This window comes from Saccostrea cucullata, unplaced genomic scaffold (genome assembly GCF_032062105.1).
Source record: "Saccostrea cucullata isolate Sc308-1 unplaced genomic scaffold, CSIRO_AGI_Scuc_v1 ctg11150, whole genome shotgun sequence".
Taxonomy (NCBI): Eukaryota; Metazoa; Mollusca; class Bivalvia; order Ostreida; family Ostreidae; genus Saccostrea; species Saccostrea cuccullata.
In genome coordinates this window covers 116,145-130,235 of record NW_026918947.1, presented here as the reverse complement: position 1 = coordinate 130,235, position 14,091 = coordinate 116,145, and the positions used below count along the sequence as shown (strand labels likewise).

The 14,091-nt window shown below is 30.9% G+C and overlaps 1 protein-coding gene across 1 annotated transcript; it reads right to left on the bottom strand.

Moving 5' to 3' along the window:
• Window positions 1–1,237: 1,237 nt before the first annotated feature.
• Window positions 1,238–8,977, bottom strand: LOC134276133 (uncharacterized). The gene is made up of 13 exons (XM_062758409.1): window positions 8,094–8,977; window positions 6,901–7,023; window positions 6,513–6,626; window positions 5,721–5,798; window positions 5,474–5,595; window positions 5,209–5,295; window positions 4,738–4,830; window positions 3,317–3,430; window positions 2,860–3,076; window positions 2,216–2,371; window positions 1,955–2,040; window positions 1,772–1,842; window positions 1,238–1,367 (listed from the first exon to the last, which is right to left on the bottom strand). Exons 1-13 carry the CDS (start codon window positions 8,161–8,163, stop codon window positions 1,238–1,240), a joined length of 1,461 nt encoding a protein of 486 aa, XP_062614393.1. The 5' UTR covers window positions 8,164–8,977.
• Window positions 8,978–14,091: the final 5,114 nt, after the last annotated feature.

Here is a 14,091-nt window from a genome sequence, read left to right as displayed (position 1 = left end):
AAAATTAATTTTTATATGTTTTTATCAGATGAAAATTATGCATACATTGTATTTAACTTAATAGTCTGGCTCATTGACCAGTAAAGTGGTTTTTGATCATGCAGACGTCTGATAATTCAATGGGTCTTTAGTTTTTGAAGTCTCATCCCAAAGTTGAGATGCTTAGGTCTTAGCATTAACCCAGCCTGGTGAACGGTAATCGAACCCGGGCTAATAGATTCTTTTCTAAGCAAATTTAACCATCTAGTCTAGATTTAGAAAGCAGAGATCAATCCAAATGTATGTTCTTACATATTTTAGCATCCACTCTAAGTGGACAGGCATTTAATTCTATTACTTTGACACGTGATCTGAAGCGGACACTCTAATTGTTCAGACTCTCTATTGCTTTGACACGTGACCTGAAGAAATAATTACAATGCATGATATAAATAACAGTATCAATAATTGTCATTTTATCTCTTCTTCTCTGCGATAATAAATTTTCATTTAATTGTGGCATGAAATAATCTTGGAAAAGGATATTTTGAACGTTTCATTTCTTCTTAAAGTCGGTACTGAACTGAATAGCCAATTTACTATTTCGCTTTCATTGAGTTGATAAAGTTTGATTCTTCTGTATATAACACTTAGTCGCCTTTTACGAATTTTATTTCAAGTTCCTTTCTTGTGGTCAAGTCTGTTTGTACATTCCTTGATAAATTCACTCTATATCTGTAAAAATAATTTTGAAATTGATTTTTTCATGTTCTTATATAAAAGACAAAGAGACAAAGAAATAATCAGAGTTAGCCATTACAGTATTATTATTTCATTGATATTAGAAACTATATGAACTCACAGTTGATTTCTTAATGAGATAACAACAGTTGAACTAGGATTCTTTTTGTAACACTTTAAGATTTTATCATTGATCTTCTTAGGATAATGATTCCAGACACCATTTTGATCTTTCCATAAAAATTGATCACAGTTTAAGGATAAATCTGACATTTCAGTACAATCTGCCTCTAAATCTAACGAAGCCGAATCACTTTCAACAGCATCATTCTTGAAATAGCGCCCCTTTGGTGGCGTCTTTAAAAGAGGACCTGCTTTTGCACTTGTGTCTTCTTCTAGTATCATTTTCTTGTCCACTTTTCCCGTATTAATTTGCTTTATATACATGTATACAAGAATTATTATTATCACAAATTATAATCAAAAATCTTATTCAACATGAAAATAAAAATAAAATTCATAATTTTAAATACTTACCAGATGTTGGTGCGCTGCTATAGATATGTTGCATGTTTTCTGGTAGTTTACATTGAGCTTGTCTCTTTTGCTCTTGTAAAAATCTTTTAACCTCCGATGAAAAAGGATCGCTAAAATTGTTGAAAGATAAGAAATAAGACTTTAAATAAGGAAATATATTTTTGTGAGATGTATGTAATTGTAGAAATTTTGATATTATTTTTAACGTAACAAATTTATTCATTGACTCTTCAGATCGATGATCTAATTTAAGACTAAAGAAATATTTCAGAATATATTTTACATTAATTTTTTGTTAACAATCAATAAATCTTTAACAGAAACAAATTCTAGTGTATTTGTTTACATCCAACTTTCCACTTAATGTATGCTATATATTTATCTACAAATTAATTAACAATAACTAGTCATATGAAGAAATTAATTAAAAAGTTTGGTTTTGTGATCATCAGAATTATGTTCCTTTGCGTTTAATTAGTAAAATATTATGCTTGTTTTATTGTTGAATTATTACCACAAACTCAAGTCAAATTTCCCATCAAAACCATATCTGCAGTCATGTCTATTACCATTTTGCCAATTGATCTTTAAAAAAAAGAACAAAATCACAAAAATGTTATAAATTTTACTTTAAAAAAAATTAATACAAAGATTGAAAACCATAAAAATGTTTATGTAAAAAAAAAAGGAAACGCACATATACGACTCCGTTCGATTTGACTTTATACACCGCACCGAAACTTCCTATTCCACCGTCTAGATTACCAAGTTCCCAATCTGGTCCTAAATTAAATAAATTTGGTAAGTTAAAGGAATTCCAAAGGTGCAAATTTTAAGTCACCAAATTCCATATTCATTTCATAAATCAAAATTGTCACGGATTCCTTTAAAGAATTGTGATACTGAAAGCCTTTTTTGTGCAAGATATCCCATTATTTATATAATCATCAAACCATGCCTCTCTGAGCCAAACAACCAATAGCTATGAGTTCGTTGTGCAATATTCGAGGTTCTTCACAAACAACTACATCATATTTATTTCCCTCGTTATTTGTTGTCCCGTATCTATAGCTGTTTGAAGAGCCTGTATCCCACTGTACAATCAACCATCCAGCTACAATTTCAATATAATATATGTTAATTATTCTAAAAATTATTTTTATTTGCTTAAATACTGTTTTTTAATTTATGTGGTTTTGAATGCTAAATATGAAAAAAAAATGCAAAAATAATAACAATATATTATATTTTGGATCTTTCAAAAATATTTTAATTTGCATTTGTAAAGAGGCTGTGGGATGATTAGCCATTTTCAGACTATTTTGATATCCTTGAAAAGAAGAGCTCCATATAAAGATATATAGAATGATCAAATTTTAAAACTAAAAACTTTTTCTATATGCCAAATATAATTTTGATATATATGTAATTAATTCTATAAACTTATTAAAAAAATTGCTTAATATATTTGTGAATGTAGATAAAAAAAAGATTTGTAATTTTTTGACCTTGAAATATCCATGGTGCATAATCCTAAGCACATTTGTACTATTTTTGTTTTGCTTTGATAACAACTTTTCATATTGGAATCAAACCATGTACCATCTCTGGAATATGCGACTACAGTTCCAGGACTACAATTGTCCTGGTTTTCCCACTTCCAATCTGGACCTCTTTTAACCCTACCACCTAGAGGTATCAGCTGGGAGCTTTTTTCTGGGAAGGTGTCTGGCACATTATCTGAATCGTGACCCCTTATCTGCATACCGTCCATAGATGTAAATAATAATTTCTTCGAACATATATTGCAAATGTCGTCCTGTAGAAAGAATCATTTACTTTAATCTTGAAAATATTCAATTGTCGAAAAAATTTCTCGCACGCGAATAAAAGTTGTACAATTTCTTTGAACATATTTCAAAAATATGTAAAAATAATTATAAATTTCTCAGAGTTTATAATGTTTTCACGAATAAAGTTTTTATTTATAAAATTGACTTGAATAATTCAAATTAGTAAAATATGTAAATAGAAAATTATGTATAAAGTAACTAAGTACCATGTCCTTTTCAGTGAATTCCCTGCCAGGTAGAGCCTGAGTCAGTAAAAGTGAAATCGTTCCTCTGTCAAGTTCATTTAATTCTGTCGTTGAGCATATGATCGACGCTACTCTCTAATTAAAAAAAAATCATGAAAAGAAGAATTTTCAAAAATTTTGATCAGTTCTTTTTTTTAAGCGTACTTTATTCACTTTCACCCAGTAATTCATACAGTGAATTAAGAAGCTGTTCAACACATCGGAAAACATTAAAATCAGATTATCAATAGATGATAGACATTGATTGTAAAAACTGTTTTCCGTTATATTTCTAAAAATAACATGAATATTTTAATTCATCTAATAGAAAAAAGTAAAATAAGCTCTAAAAGGTTACAATTGCTTTGTTTTTCTGTGAAATGAGGATTTATAATTAATAATTTAATAATATTTATTGTCATGACTTTGATCTATATGAATATGATTTCAAATTAAAGATTTCCAACAATGTTTAACCTCATTCCTTATCGTAGCCTGGCTCTTAGCGGCTATTAACAAAATCATAATAAACAGTCATAAAATAAGACCGGTCTTTTCTGGTTCAGTGTTTCTAAAACAAAGTTTTTCGATTTCTAAAACGAGATATGTTATTGACAAACATGTCTTCTATTTATACAAGAATATCAACAATCTTGTTTAATGTAAAATAAAAGCTAATGCTATGATGGATAAAATCATCATATATTAATATAGCATTTGACTTAAGACCGAATGTTTATGACATCTTTTAAACAAATTTAGATCATTAATTATTTTCACACTAGATTGTTTATTAATTAATTATACAGTAAACTTCATTATGATAAGGGGTACACAGAGGAAGTGACTGGTCGTCAGAGGAAGGTTACTTCTCCATGGCATGTGATCCAACCTCTGTTTTCAGAAGTCTGTATTTGCTCTGCCAATGTTTTGCCTTGTTTAATTTATCACTGTTCGTTATCTTCACGCGTCTTTCAATGATCACTCAGTATTTGACAACCTTTTAATTTCGTCGAATTTCCTTTGAAAGACGCGTGATCCTTCATTTGCTGAAATTTTATTTGAAGATCTTTTTTATGAAAGGTTTCAATTTTTTTGAAATTTTTATGGCAACCTGTTTCTAGAAAACAATAAAAACCAAAACAGGCAGACGAACTGATGATTTGATGAATGGACATTGGGAATAATGAACAGAAGGACAATGGCAATTTTGACCAGGTCCTCTCTCTCTCTCAAACAAAACTCTCTCTCTCTAAAAAAGTCAATATCATGTGGATGAAAACTATAAGATGTATTCTTAGTTTCAGTATTCTATAAAAACATTTTCATCATATTAATTTTTATTTTCAACTAATTACATTTCATTCATGTTAAATTTTGATTTATAGTCAAATTTATTTTACCATATTTTCGGAATATTTAGCAAACTGTTTAGCTTCATAGGGATAGATAATCTTTCCTCCTCTTGAAAGGGCAGATATCAATCCTAAGTTTACCTATTGGAGAAAAAAATCCTTCATCGCATCTAGCCTTTTTAGCTAGATTTATCCAACATAGATTTCAAACTATAGCTTTATAAGAAATAAACTCTAAATATTATATCATATACATATAATGTTTTAATATATTATTCAAATCTCCGATCTAAATAGATTTCTTCCTTATAAATAACCCTAAGGCTAGATTTCTCCCGGTAAACATTAAAAAAAAGTGATGTTATATGTTTTATATCCTACGTTAATGACTGTTATTTCATGACTCATGAAATACATGTATATTGTGTATATATATCTTATAAAAACTGAAATTCATTGATTGATTTTCTTTACCAAAGGAACATAAGACTGTTGTACCTCAAGCATTAGAGTTCTTACCATGTCTGGATTTCTGCCGACTGGGATGCAAAAAATTGGATTGACTCTTCCAATGATTTTGGCAATCTGGAGCAAATGATCTTTTACCTTTGTAAAACATTACACAAGTGTTAATATCGCTTCCTAAAAATTGACAATTTCTACTTTAATATTGAAACAAAATAAAGTACAAAAATTAAAAGGGAACACTTCCTTTTGATTGACAGTAAATTTGAATTCGATCACTCTTAGCATAAAAGTTCTTAACAGTACGTTGTTTGCATACCTGATCATGCACATGAAGTGGTAATTTATCATCCCCCATAACGGTAAAATCTGTCGGTTTTCCCGCGGAAATGAGAATTATACGTGGATGAACATGGAACTCTCCCATCATCTTTGAATACCCTTAGAGATTGCATTTTTGAAAAAAAAAGAAATATCCTGTTTGTTAACTAATTAATCTTATGTACTTTTATTCTAAATCTTTTTCACAACATTCAGTTGATTTGTAAAGAGAATACCAAAGCTACCTGCTCCATTTGAAATTGCTCCTAAAGAGAGAAGGAAAGCAGCAGTTAGAGGTGATGGTCCGACATGTTCTACGTCATCTGTTGAAATGATAAATGAATCTTTATAACAAAAACATTTTTAAATATTCTATCATATACATATATATATAAAAAAACATTTACAATTGCATATCTCAATTGTATTATACTAACTTTTCATATTAACAAATTTACGTATCTAATGTTATGTTTTTCTTTGAATTTTGGTCACTTAAAGAGTTGTTATAGCTTTGAAATTAACACCTTGAACTTTAATTTGCAGCCAAAAAAATTAAATGATAAAAAATAAATAATGTATAGAATGAACAAGTATAAGAAATAAATGTTATGATTTATAAACTGTGAATAAAATGAAAAAAAAAAACAAGCACTTCAAGATAATATGTTAAGTGCAAAGGTTGAAACAATTCATTCCTTTCAAATCTGAATAAAATAAATTTCAAGGAATTACAATTTTAAGCAGATTGTACGAGGAAAATGGTCAAATATGTTGCATAAAAAACTCAAACAAAACAAAATAATTAATCATCTTATAAACAAATCGAATATTTAATGGTTGATCAAATTTAAAACTGTAACAGCAATGCCTATAGTGTTTTCATTTTTCAGCTGTTACTTAGTTATTGTCAGTTATTTTTCCTGTATGAGACCATTTGTCACTTTAAACAAAAACTCGGATTTAAAAGGGGTAAGCACAGGAAAAAACTGTATCAGTGTAAATTAATGTGTGAATTTCAAATGAAAGATAATTACCAATACATCGTTTTATTTGATTGTACTGATTAGAATAGTGGTATCTGAATGCTGTTGTCCTTCCGCATATAATTACAGCCACATTTTCATCTATCCCCGGATATTTTGAAAACTCTAAAAAAAAATTAATGTGTTAGAGTGACGTAATAAATATATTATGTTTAAAAAAAAGTGAAAAAAGATAAACAGCAATTCAGATTGTAGAAGACTACTAGTATATATGGAAGATGGATTCGAACCCACGACGTAAGGATCAACTCCTTACTTCGCAACTCTAAAGAAACGCTCTAACTACTGCGTCACGTGGGGTATCACGTTCAATAATAATAACCACAGTCTAGAATAATAGCATGTTAAACCATAGGTCTAGAATAATAGCATGCTATACCATCCACTATTGTACAGAAAGTCTCCTTCATCTGTTTGAAGCCGTCCTCTCCGACATTTGATGATGTGTCCAGTATGAAGATATTACACGGTCCTCTTCCCTGCTGGTATCTTGTTTCTATGACTAAAAATATTGCATTAAAGCTTGAAAACAAAAGACACTAAAATGTATTAAAAATTATAAAAGCATTTACATGTATTATGCCATGTGTTTGATTTTTTCGATACTGCAAAATTATCAATTAAAGTGAACAGAGATTTTCATAGAAAAAATAATTTATCATACATGCAACAGAATAACTTAGCAACTCAGCAACATAAACGCGATGTATAGTGCGAGATACAATCAATGAAAATAATTTTGATGGGTTGATTTATTGATCGACTGTATGTTATTTTACGTCCCATTCGAGATGTTATTACTCATATTGGGGAGGGGAGAGCTTCAAATTTCGACCTTATTCGGTATTCATGGCCTTTGAACAGTGACGGATCTTTGTCGTATCAACATGTCATGGGGCCTCGGTTTTAAAGTTCTCGTTCGAAGGCGAGTGTCACTTCAAAGTGCAGAACGCATTATGAAGAAACAGTTTCTACCTTTTTTTTATCGACTTAGGTCAGTCGTGAAAGAGATTCAATTTAAGGACCTTCCGATCACGGAGCGAGCGCTCTACCGACTGATCTACCGTGACGGTTAATGTTGATAAACCGTGAGATTATTTGATTGTTGGTAAAAGGTAACACCAATTCATTTATTTTTACCACTTCATTATCACTAGGGTCATGTGTTTTTACTTTTACTTAAATATTTACACCTTCGCATGGTATGCATTTTTTCTACAATTGTTTTTATTGTTTGTATGTTTTTTAACGTCCCCTCACATATATGCAGAAGCCACCACTTGCCAGGGAAGAGCTACAAATTTTTTCATATACTCCGGCAGTTATAACCATTGAGCAGTGAGGGATCTTTTTTGCCAGCTTTCGTGACATTAACTGATGTAAGCACATGGCTAAGGAACAGTTTGGATTCAAACCCGTGACATAAGGATCAACTCCTTTCTTCGCGACTCTAGAACGGAGTCGCTATTACATGTACCACTGCGCCACGTGGGTGACAAAATTAATCTTAATTTTTTTATTTTGATAATTACAAATTTAAACGTTTTAATTTATTTGATAGGAATAACTTACTTTTTAATGAATCAAGATGTGCTTGTTGCCTCCAAAATTGCTGGGCATTCTGCAAAGCAAAGTCCTCCATGATGCAAATTATAAAAATGAGCTCGTGGGAGATAATTTATTACTTCATGCCAGCTGTTTTCTTTCCTGTATTTATGCAATATATTCTAAGCATTTCTTCCCTGTCTCATGTTTCCGGTATTTTTCGGAAACAATTTGTAGTGTGTATGTGATGTGTGATTAGTTGGGGGGAGGGGGGGGGGGGTGGTCACCAAAGAATTTCAAATGGAATTTCTTTGGATAGCTTTGAGGATTAAAATAACATAACTTTTACGTAAGGCGACCCTTCACATCAACAGTTTTTTTTCATATTTCCAAGTTAAAAAGGGAAATTGATCGCCTACAAAACATGCATTTAAAAAGTACTTCTATCCTATACTGCGTGCACAATTACACACTTCATTAGAACCTAACAGCAACGGGTAAAATACCTGCTGAGGCAGAATTAAAAAAATAAACTACATTAAATGTTTGCGCTTACGGTTCACCATGATATTTTCCTTTGAATGCTTACTAAATGAAATATATGGAGATAGCGATCAGTATTCAAGCTAAAAAGTCATTTAACCAATACAAATTTATTAGAGCAGAGTAAACACTGATATTTAAAACCTTAAAGGCGGGGCGAGATGTCATAGAAGAGTGGACTTGCCGATCGGTTACACTCACCGTGTGCTCCTTGTCATGATAAAAACTCCAGAAAAATTCGTCGACAATTCAATGTAAAAAATTGCGTATCCAATAGTATGAAAATCGTCCGTCAGCAAATGATAAATTGTATTTGCTGACAAGGTCATTGAATCTACCAAAGAACTTTTGTTGAAAGCTGGTGTTAATTTGATATACACCTTGGTCAACAATATTAATGGTATTCGCCGGATAACAATGCAGGTTATTCTTAAAAAAAGGTAATATTTTCATACAATCTGATTAAAATCAGTTCTTTTGATCCGCATACATAGATCGCTACAAAAGGATCTGAAAAAACCCCATTTAGGGTCATCTCCTGGTGACCTTTGTAATAAAAATATTCATGAAAATTTTGACCAATCAGAGAGGTCATACTTAAGCGACATTCGGAAAAACGAAATTAGAAGTGAAAGCAGCTGCGGAGAGGATCTTATCGTTTCGTACAAAACAAAGAGCTAAAAAACTAAGCAAAAGCAAGTAATTATTGTATTACTGCACAGAAAAGACTGTGGTCCTTCTCTTGACAGGCTACAGAAACTAGGTCATGATTTTTCCATTCGAGTATCATCGGGCCTTTCCCCTCTGTAACTGAATTCCGAGATACTTTCCAATTCTCTAAAGTAAACATTTGATTGGATAATTCAAAGGTCACCAGGAGATGACCCCGAATAGGGTTTCTTCTGATCCTTGTGTAGCGATCTATGTGATCGGATAAAAGGATTTATCTGATTTTAATCAGATTGTATTTTCATATTTTCATTCATAATACAGATGATACATGTAAAATATGTGGCGCTATTGAAGTTAACTGTTTAGTTGAAAAAAAATCGCTCAGACATTATAACTTGCCATGTGCTCGTTTAATGGAACCTTTGGTCTTCTTAGAATTAATTTGCCATAGTTTGTGATCATCAAAACGTAAAAATCATGCAATATTACATATGTAACCTTTGAAATAAAGTTGTATAATTGCATGGTAGACAAAAAAGAGATAATTACCTCATCGTTTCTCTGATTTCTCCTGACTGAAATGCTCTTTATGGAAACTGAGTCTTTTTTTTTTTTTACACATATAACATGTTAAATACAACAATATTATAGTTTAAAGAATTAAAAAAAAAATCCTTTTTTGAGGAAAGAGGGATAAAGAACAATAACTTATATAAGAATTTACATACAATAAAGCTAGGAGAGCAGGGCATTTTACAAATAAACCAGTGAATTTTAATCAAGGGAGTTAGGACGTAACCATGTTCTTTCGACTCTTCACACTTGCCTGGGGCCCTATATTATCGATCAGGTAAACCGAGTTTTAATAAAAAGACTAACATTTGAGGTTTAAATTGTATTTTTTTTGCAGAAATTATAAACTTAGGTATTTCCTTCCGTTGCTATGAAACCGTTTTCCAAAAATGATTAACATTATCACTAAAATACGTTCCCATTCGTCTTATCACGAATTAAAAGTTCTCATGGCAGAATTGAACAACTAACATTGGATGGTTATTTATAAATTTATTTGAAATTCATGAACATTTCACTGTGTTTATTATTTTATTATTAATGATTATGTTCCTTGATCCTAATATCATGATTTTTTAATACCGGTATGTGTAATAAATAACATCAAACAAATAATTGTTTATTATAGATCATTTATACTTTTAGTAAAACTCAAAGCCATAATTATAACGACCCATCATTTATTGAGAACAAATCTGATTGACCAACCGCTTAAAGATTATGATTCGAGACCGACATAAATTCGAATGAGCTTTTTCGTGAATCAATATGAAGGTGAACGAAACATCATTATTTCCTGACGTCACGGCGTCAGGCTGTATAAGGATTGATATTTCCAAGATCCGAAAGTGTGCGATCATATCTAAAGAGCTAGATTTTGTGCAAGCTGATTTGCATTGGAATTCTTTACCTGCATTTTAAAAAGAAACATTTTTCAGAAAACAGAATGATATTACTGATGCAAAATACTGCAGTGTTTACTTCCTTTACTCTTTTTGCATGGAACAGATTATTCCATGTGATTCGCCGTTTCAACATATCCGTGTATCCTGTTTTCTGCATTTCTATACTACTGGATCAGTCCATTTGTATTCTACGAAAGGGGTGAATCGATCTTTTCGCGCCAAATGTCATTAGTAAGCTATATCTTCGAATTCGAGCCTTTTTTTTAATTGTTCTATTGTGTTAATGGGTGTGCTAACTTCCATGAAAACCTCATTCTAATGCCTCAGAAATTATATCTACAAGTTTTATATCATTCTTTAAAACAACATGTATACATCAGTATATGGACATGCAACACTAAAGAAATGATTTTTCTAATTTGTTTTTCGATCCCGCGGTTGGTTCATTCCATAAATGGACTAGTCCGATAATAATAAACAAGCAGTTCAAGTCATATGTCTCTGTTCAGATACACAAAGTAAAAAAGAAAGCAGTAAAAAATCTTGGATTTTACTTTCCACAAAGGTCTAACCCCTGCGAGGTGAAATTCATAATTTCAGGAACTTTTATGAATCGTTCATGAACATTCATGATGTGTTCATGACTGGTTCATGACTGGTTCATAAAGATGGTTCATGAACTTTATTCCCATGAATATATTCATAAAATGTAGTTCATGAACAAATGATGAATATATATGAATATTGGTAATTTTCATTTTAAAGACAGAAAAAATGTAGAGTTCAAGGTATTATGAATGTTCATGAATTTTCATGAAGACTAAAATAATTGACAAAAATGATTGACAGAAAACACTCAATACTCTCATAATACAACTTTTGTATGCAGATGCAATTGTTGAACAAGCCCCTGGTATAATTTATAGTTAATAACATTCTTTCACCATCTGAAAAAATAAATCATGAAATCTCTAAACATTTCGTGTTTTTATTTGATTTTAATTAAACAAACAGTGCATCACCACTGACAGCATTTTTTTTTCAAATTCATTACTTGTGTTTCTTCATAATTTCAATTAAACAGTTATATTCATCATAATATGCTTTAATTAATGTCGTTTTTCATCACACAACTTTGTTCGACCGAATTTTCTCTAACATCAAACTTTAAACAAGTTGTTGGAAAATGAAACATTCTGGAAAATGAACTTTGTGAGCTTCGTAAAAAACGTTTTATATATCTATTAACAACTAAAAAATTATATCACTTGTCTGTACTGTACCGTATTATTCCTGGATCGAAACGCTATTATACATTTCAATTTTGGTGCAGTTAAAATGTCAAAAGTTTCCCTTGTTTCGTGCGTAAATGATAAAGCACAGACTGCATGGTTGTAAAGTATCTATGACATAATCTACATTCGTATTTTGTAGTTTAAATTCTCCTATTTGTCTTCACAGCTCAGAATATTCTGTCTGAAGGCGAGAGATTGTTATTATCATGCCATAATCATGTCATAGGGGGCCGCCATACTTGCTATACGAAACTAAAAGTCAATACATGTATAATTTATGACGTAAAAAATTCGAATTCTTCATTGATAAAACTTATTTTGATATAAAAAAAATTGTATTTTCAGTGAAAAATTATTCAGATAGTGTTTGTAATTTTTTTAAACAGAAATCTTGGAAATTCGAAACTAAGGTATTTCTTAGCTCTACCGTACATTTTTGAATAGGCGCAAACTTGAAAACGCGCGAGACGTTGGAAGTGGGAATTTGTAGAGTGGAAGAATCAGTATTTGTGATCTATTATTTGCATAATCACTGTGCCGTTTTCGTATTGCATAATTTTATTTCGATCGGGTTCAATATTCTGTTTATACTAATTATGGTAGCCATGCGGTTTGCCCACAGGGGCATCTTATCCACTCTGTTCTCTACTTCACATATAAAAATACACAAGGGAAGAATCGAAAGTAGCACACGATTTTTTAAAAAAGTCAAAAAACAACTTACTTGAGAAAGTTACACAAATCTTGAAAGGAACTAGCGCAAATAATGTCCTAGTACTTATCCAGGCTAAAATATTCCAGATATATCCATCGAAAATAGCTTTTATCCAACTAAAACCCCAGCTTTCTGCACAGTGTGAAACTCTACGCCCAAGAAAAGATAACTCACCCGGATGACAATAGGGTAGTACCCGAAGTCTTCCAATGGCACTCATTCCTTTCAGGATTTGTGTAACTTTTCTCAAGTAAGTTGTTTTTTGACTTTTTTAAAAAATCGTGTGCTACTTTCGATTCTTCCCTTGTGTATTTTTATATATGGTAGAGAACAGAGTGGATAAGATCCCCTGTGGTTTCCTTTTTGGCTGTTAATTGATCCTCCCTAAGGAGTAAGTTTTATATTGTTTTATTGAATTTATATCTAACTTGATCATCTGTATTCTAACAGTGTTATGCGTGCATATTTTATCATGTTTAAATTCTGCAACTACAATGTTTTGTAAAACCGCGCATTTCCAGCATGCGATAGGCATAGGCCACTTCAGCTCACATGTTAAAGTTACGCATTTAATTTTGTATGATTGCTTATGATTTTGATATTTTATCAAATTCTTATTATGCTTTTGTAATTTGTAGTTTTTCACCCTCTCACAAGGTGTGTCCAATAAACAGTACAGTTTATGATCTTTGTCAACTTTTTAAGAAAATAACAGAATATGAAGAAGGAAGACTATATATAATTTGCTACTTCATAACTGGTGAGTGACAAAAAATGGAGGCAATCTTGTCAAAATCTAAAAAACTGTCTATTTGTAAAATAACAACTAATTAACATGATTAAAAAATTATGATAAAAATATGTCTCTTTTTTTTAATGCAATTTTTGTCCAACTTTGCTTTGATTTGGATAACCATTAACACATTAATTATAGACTGAGACTCAAAACATTCATAGACTTTGATTGATCTACAAAATGGCTGGTCCAAGAAAATAGGCTTAAATTCCACTCAGAATGTTTTAATTTTGAAAATGTCTCTGATGCAAAATTAAATGAAACTAAATGCAAGAAAATACAAAAAAGTAATGTTTTACAATCATTTACTTTCAGAAAATCTTTCTTTTTGAAGGAAAATGAAGCAGTTCACAAATGTTGATAGCAGAAGACAAGAAACTCTGTTGCACAAAAATCTGAGCTCTTGAAAAAGAAAGAAAAAAGAAATGAAAATTGCATGATATTCAATCAAAGTCCAAATGATGAAATTTATGGAAATTCCACATGGAGAGACAATAAGGATTTTTGAATTACCATCTCTGCTCAA

What these genes read in the sequence shown, in the direction of transcription:
- LOC134276133 (XM_062758409.1), bottom strand. Translation starts at nt 8,163, where the DNA reads ATGGAGGACTTTGCTTTGCAGAATGCCCAGCAATTTTGGAGGCAACAA. An exon ending in AGCAATTTCAAATGGAGCAG is followed by an intron (nt 5,596 to 5,720) that starts GTAGCTTTGGTA and finishes GCAATCTCTAAG; the next exon opens with GGTATTCAAAGATGATGGGA. An exon ending in TCGGCAGAAATCCAGACATG is followed by an intron (nt 4,831 to 5,208) that starts GTAAGAACTCTA and finishes TTTCTCCAATAG; the next exon opens with GTAAACTTAGGATTGATATC.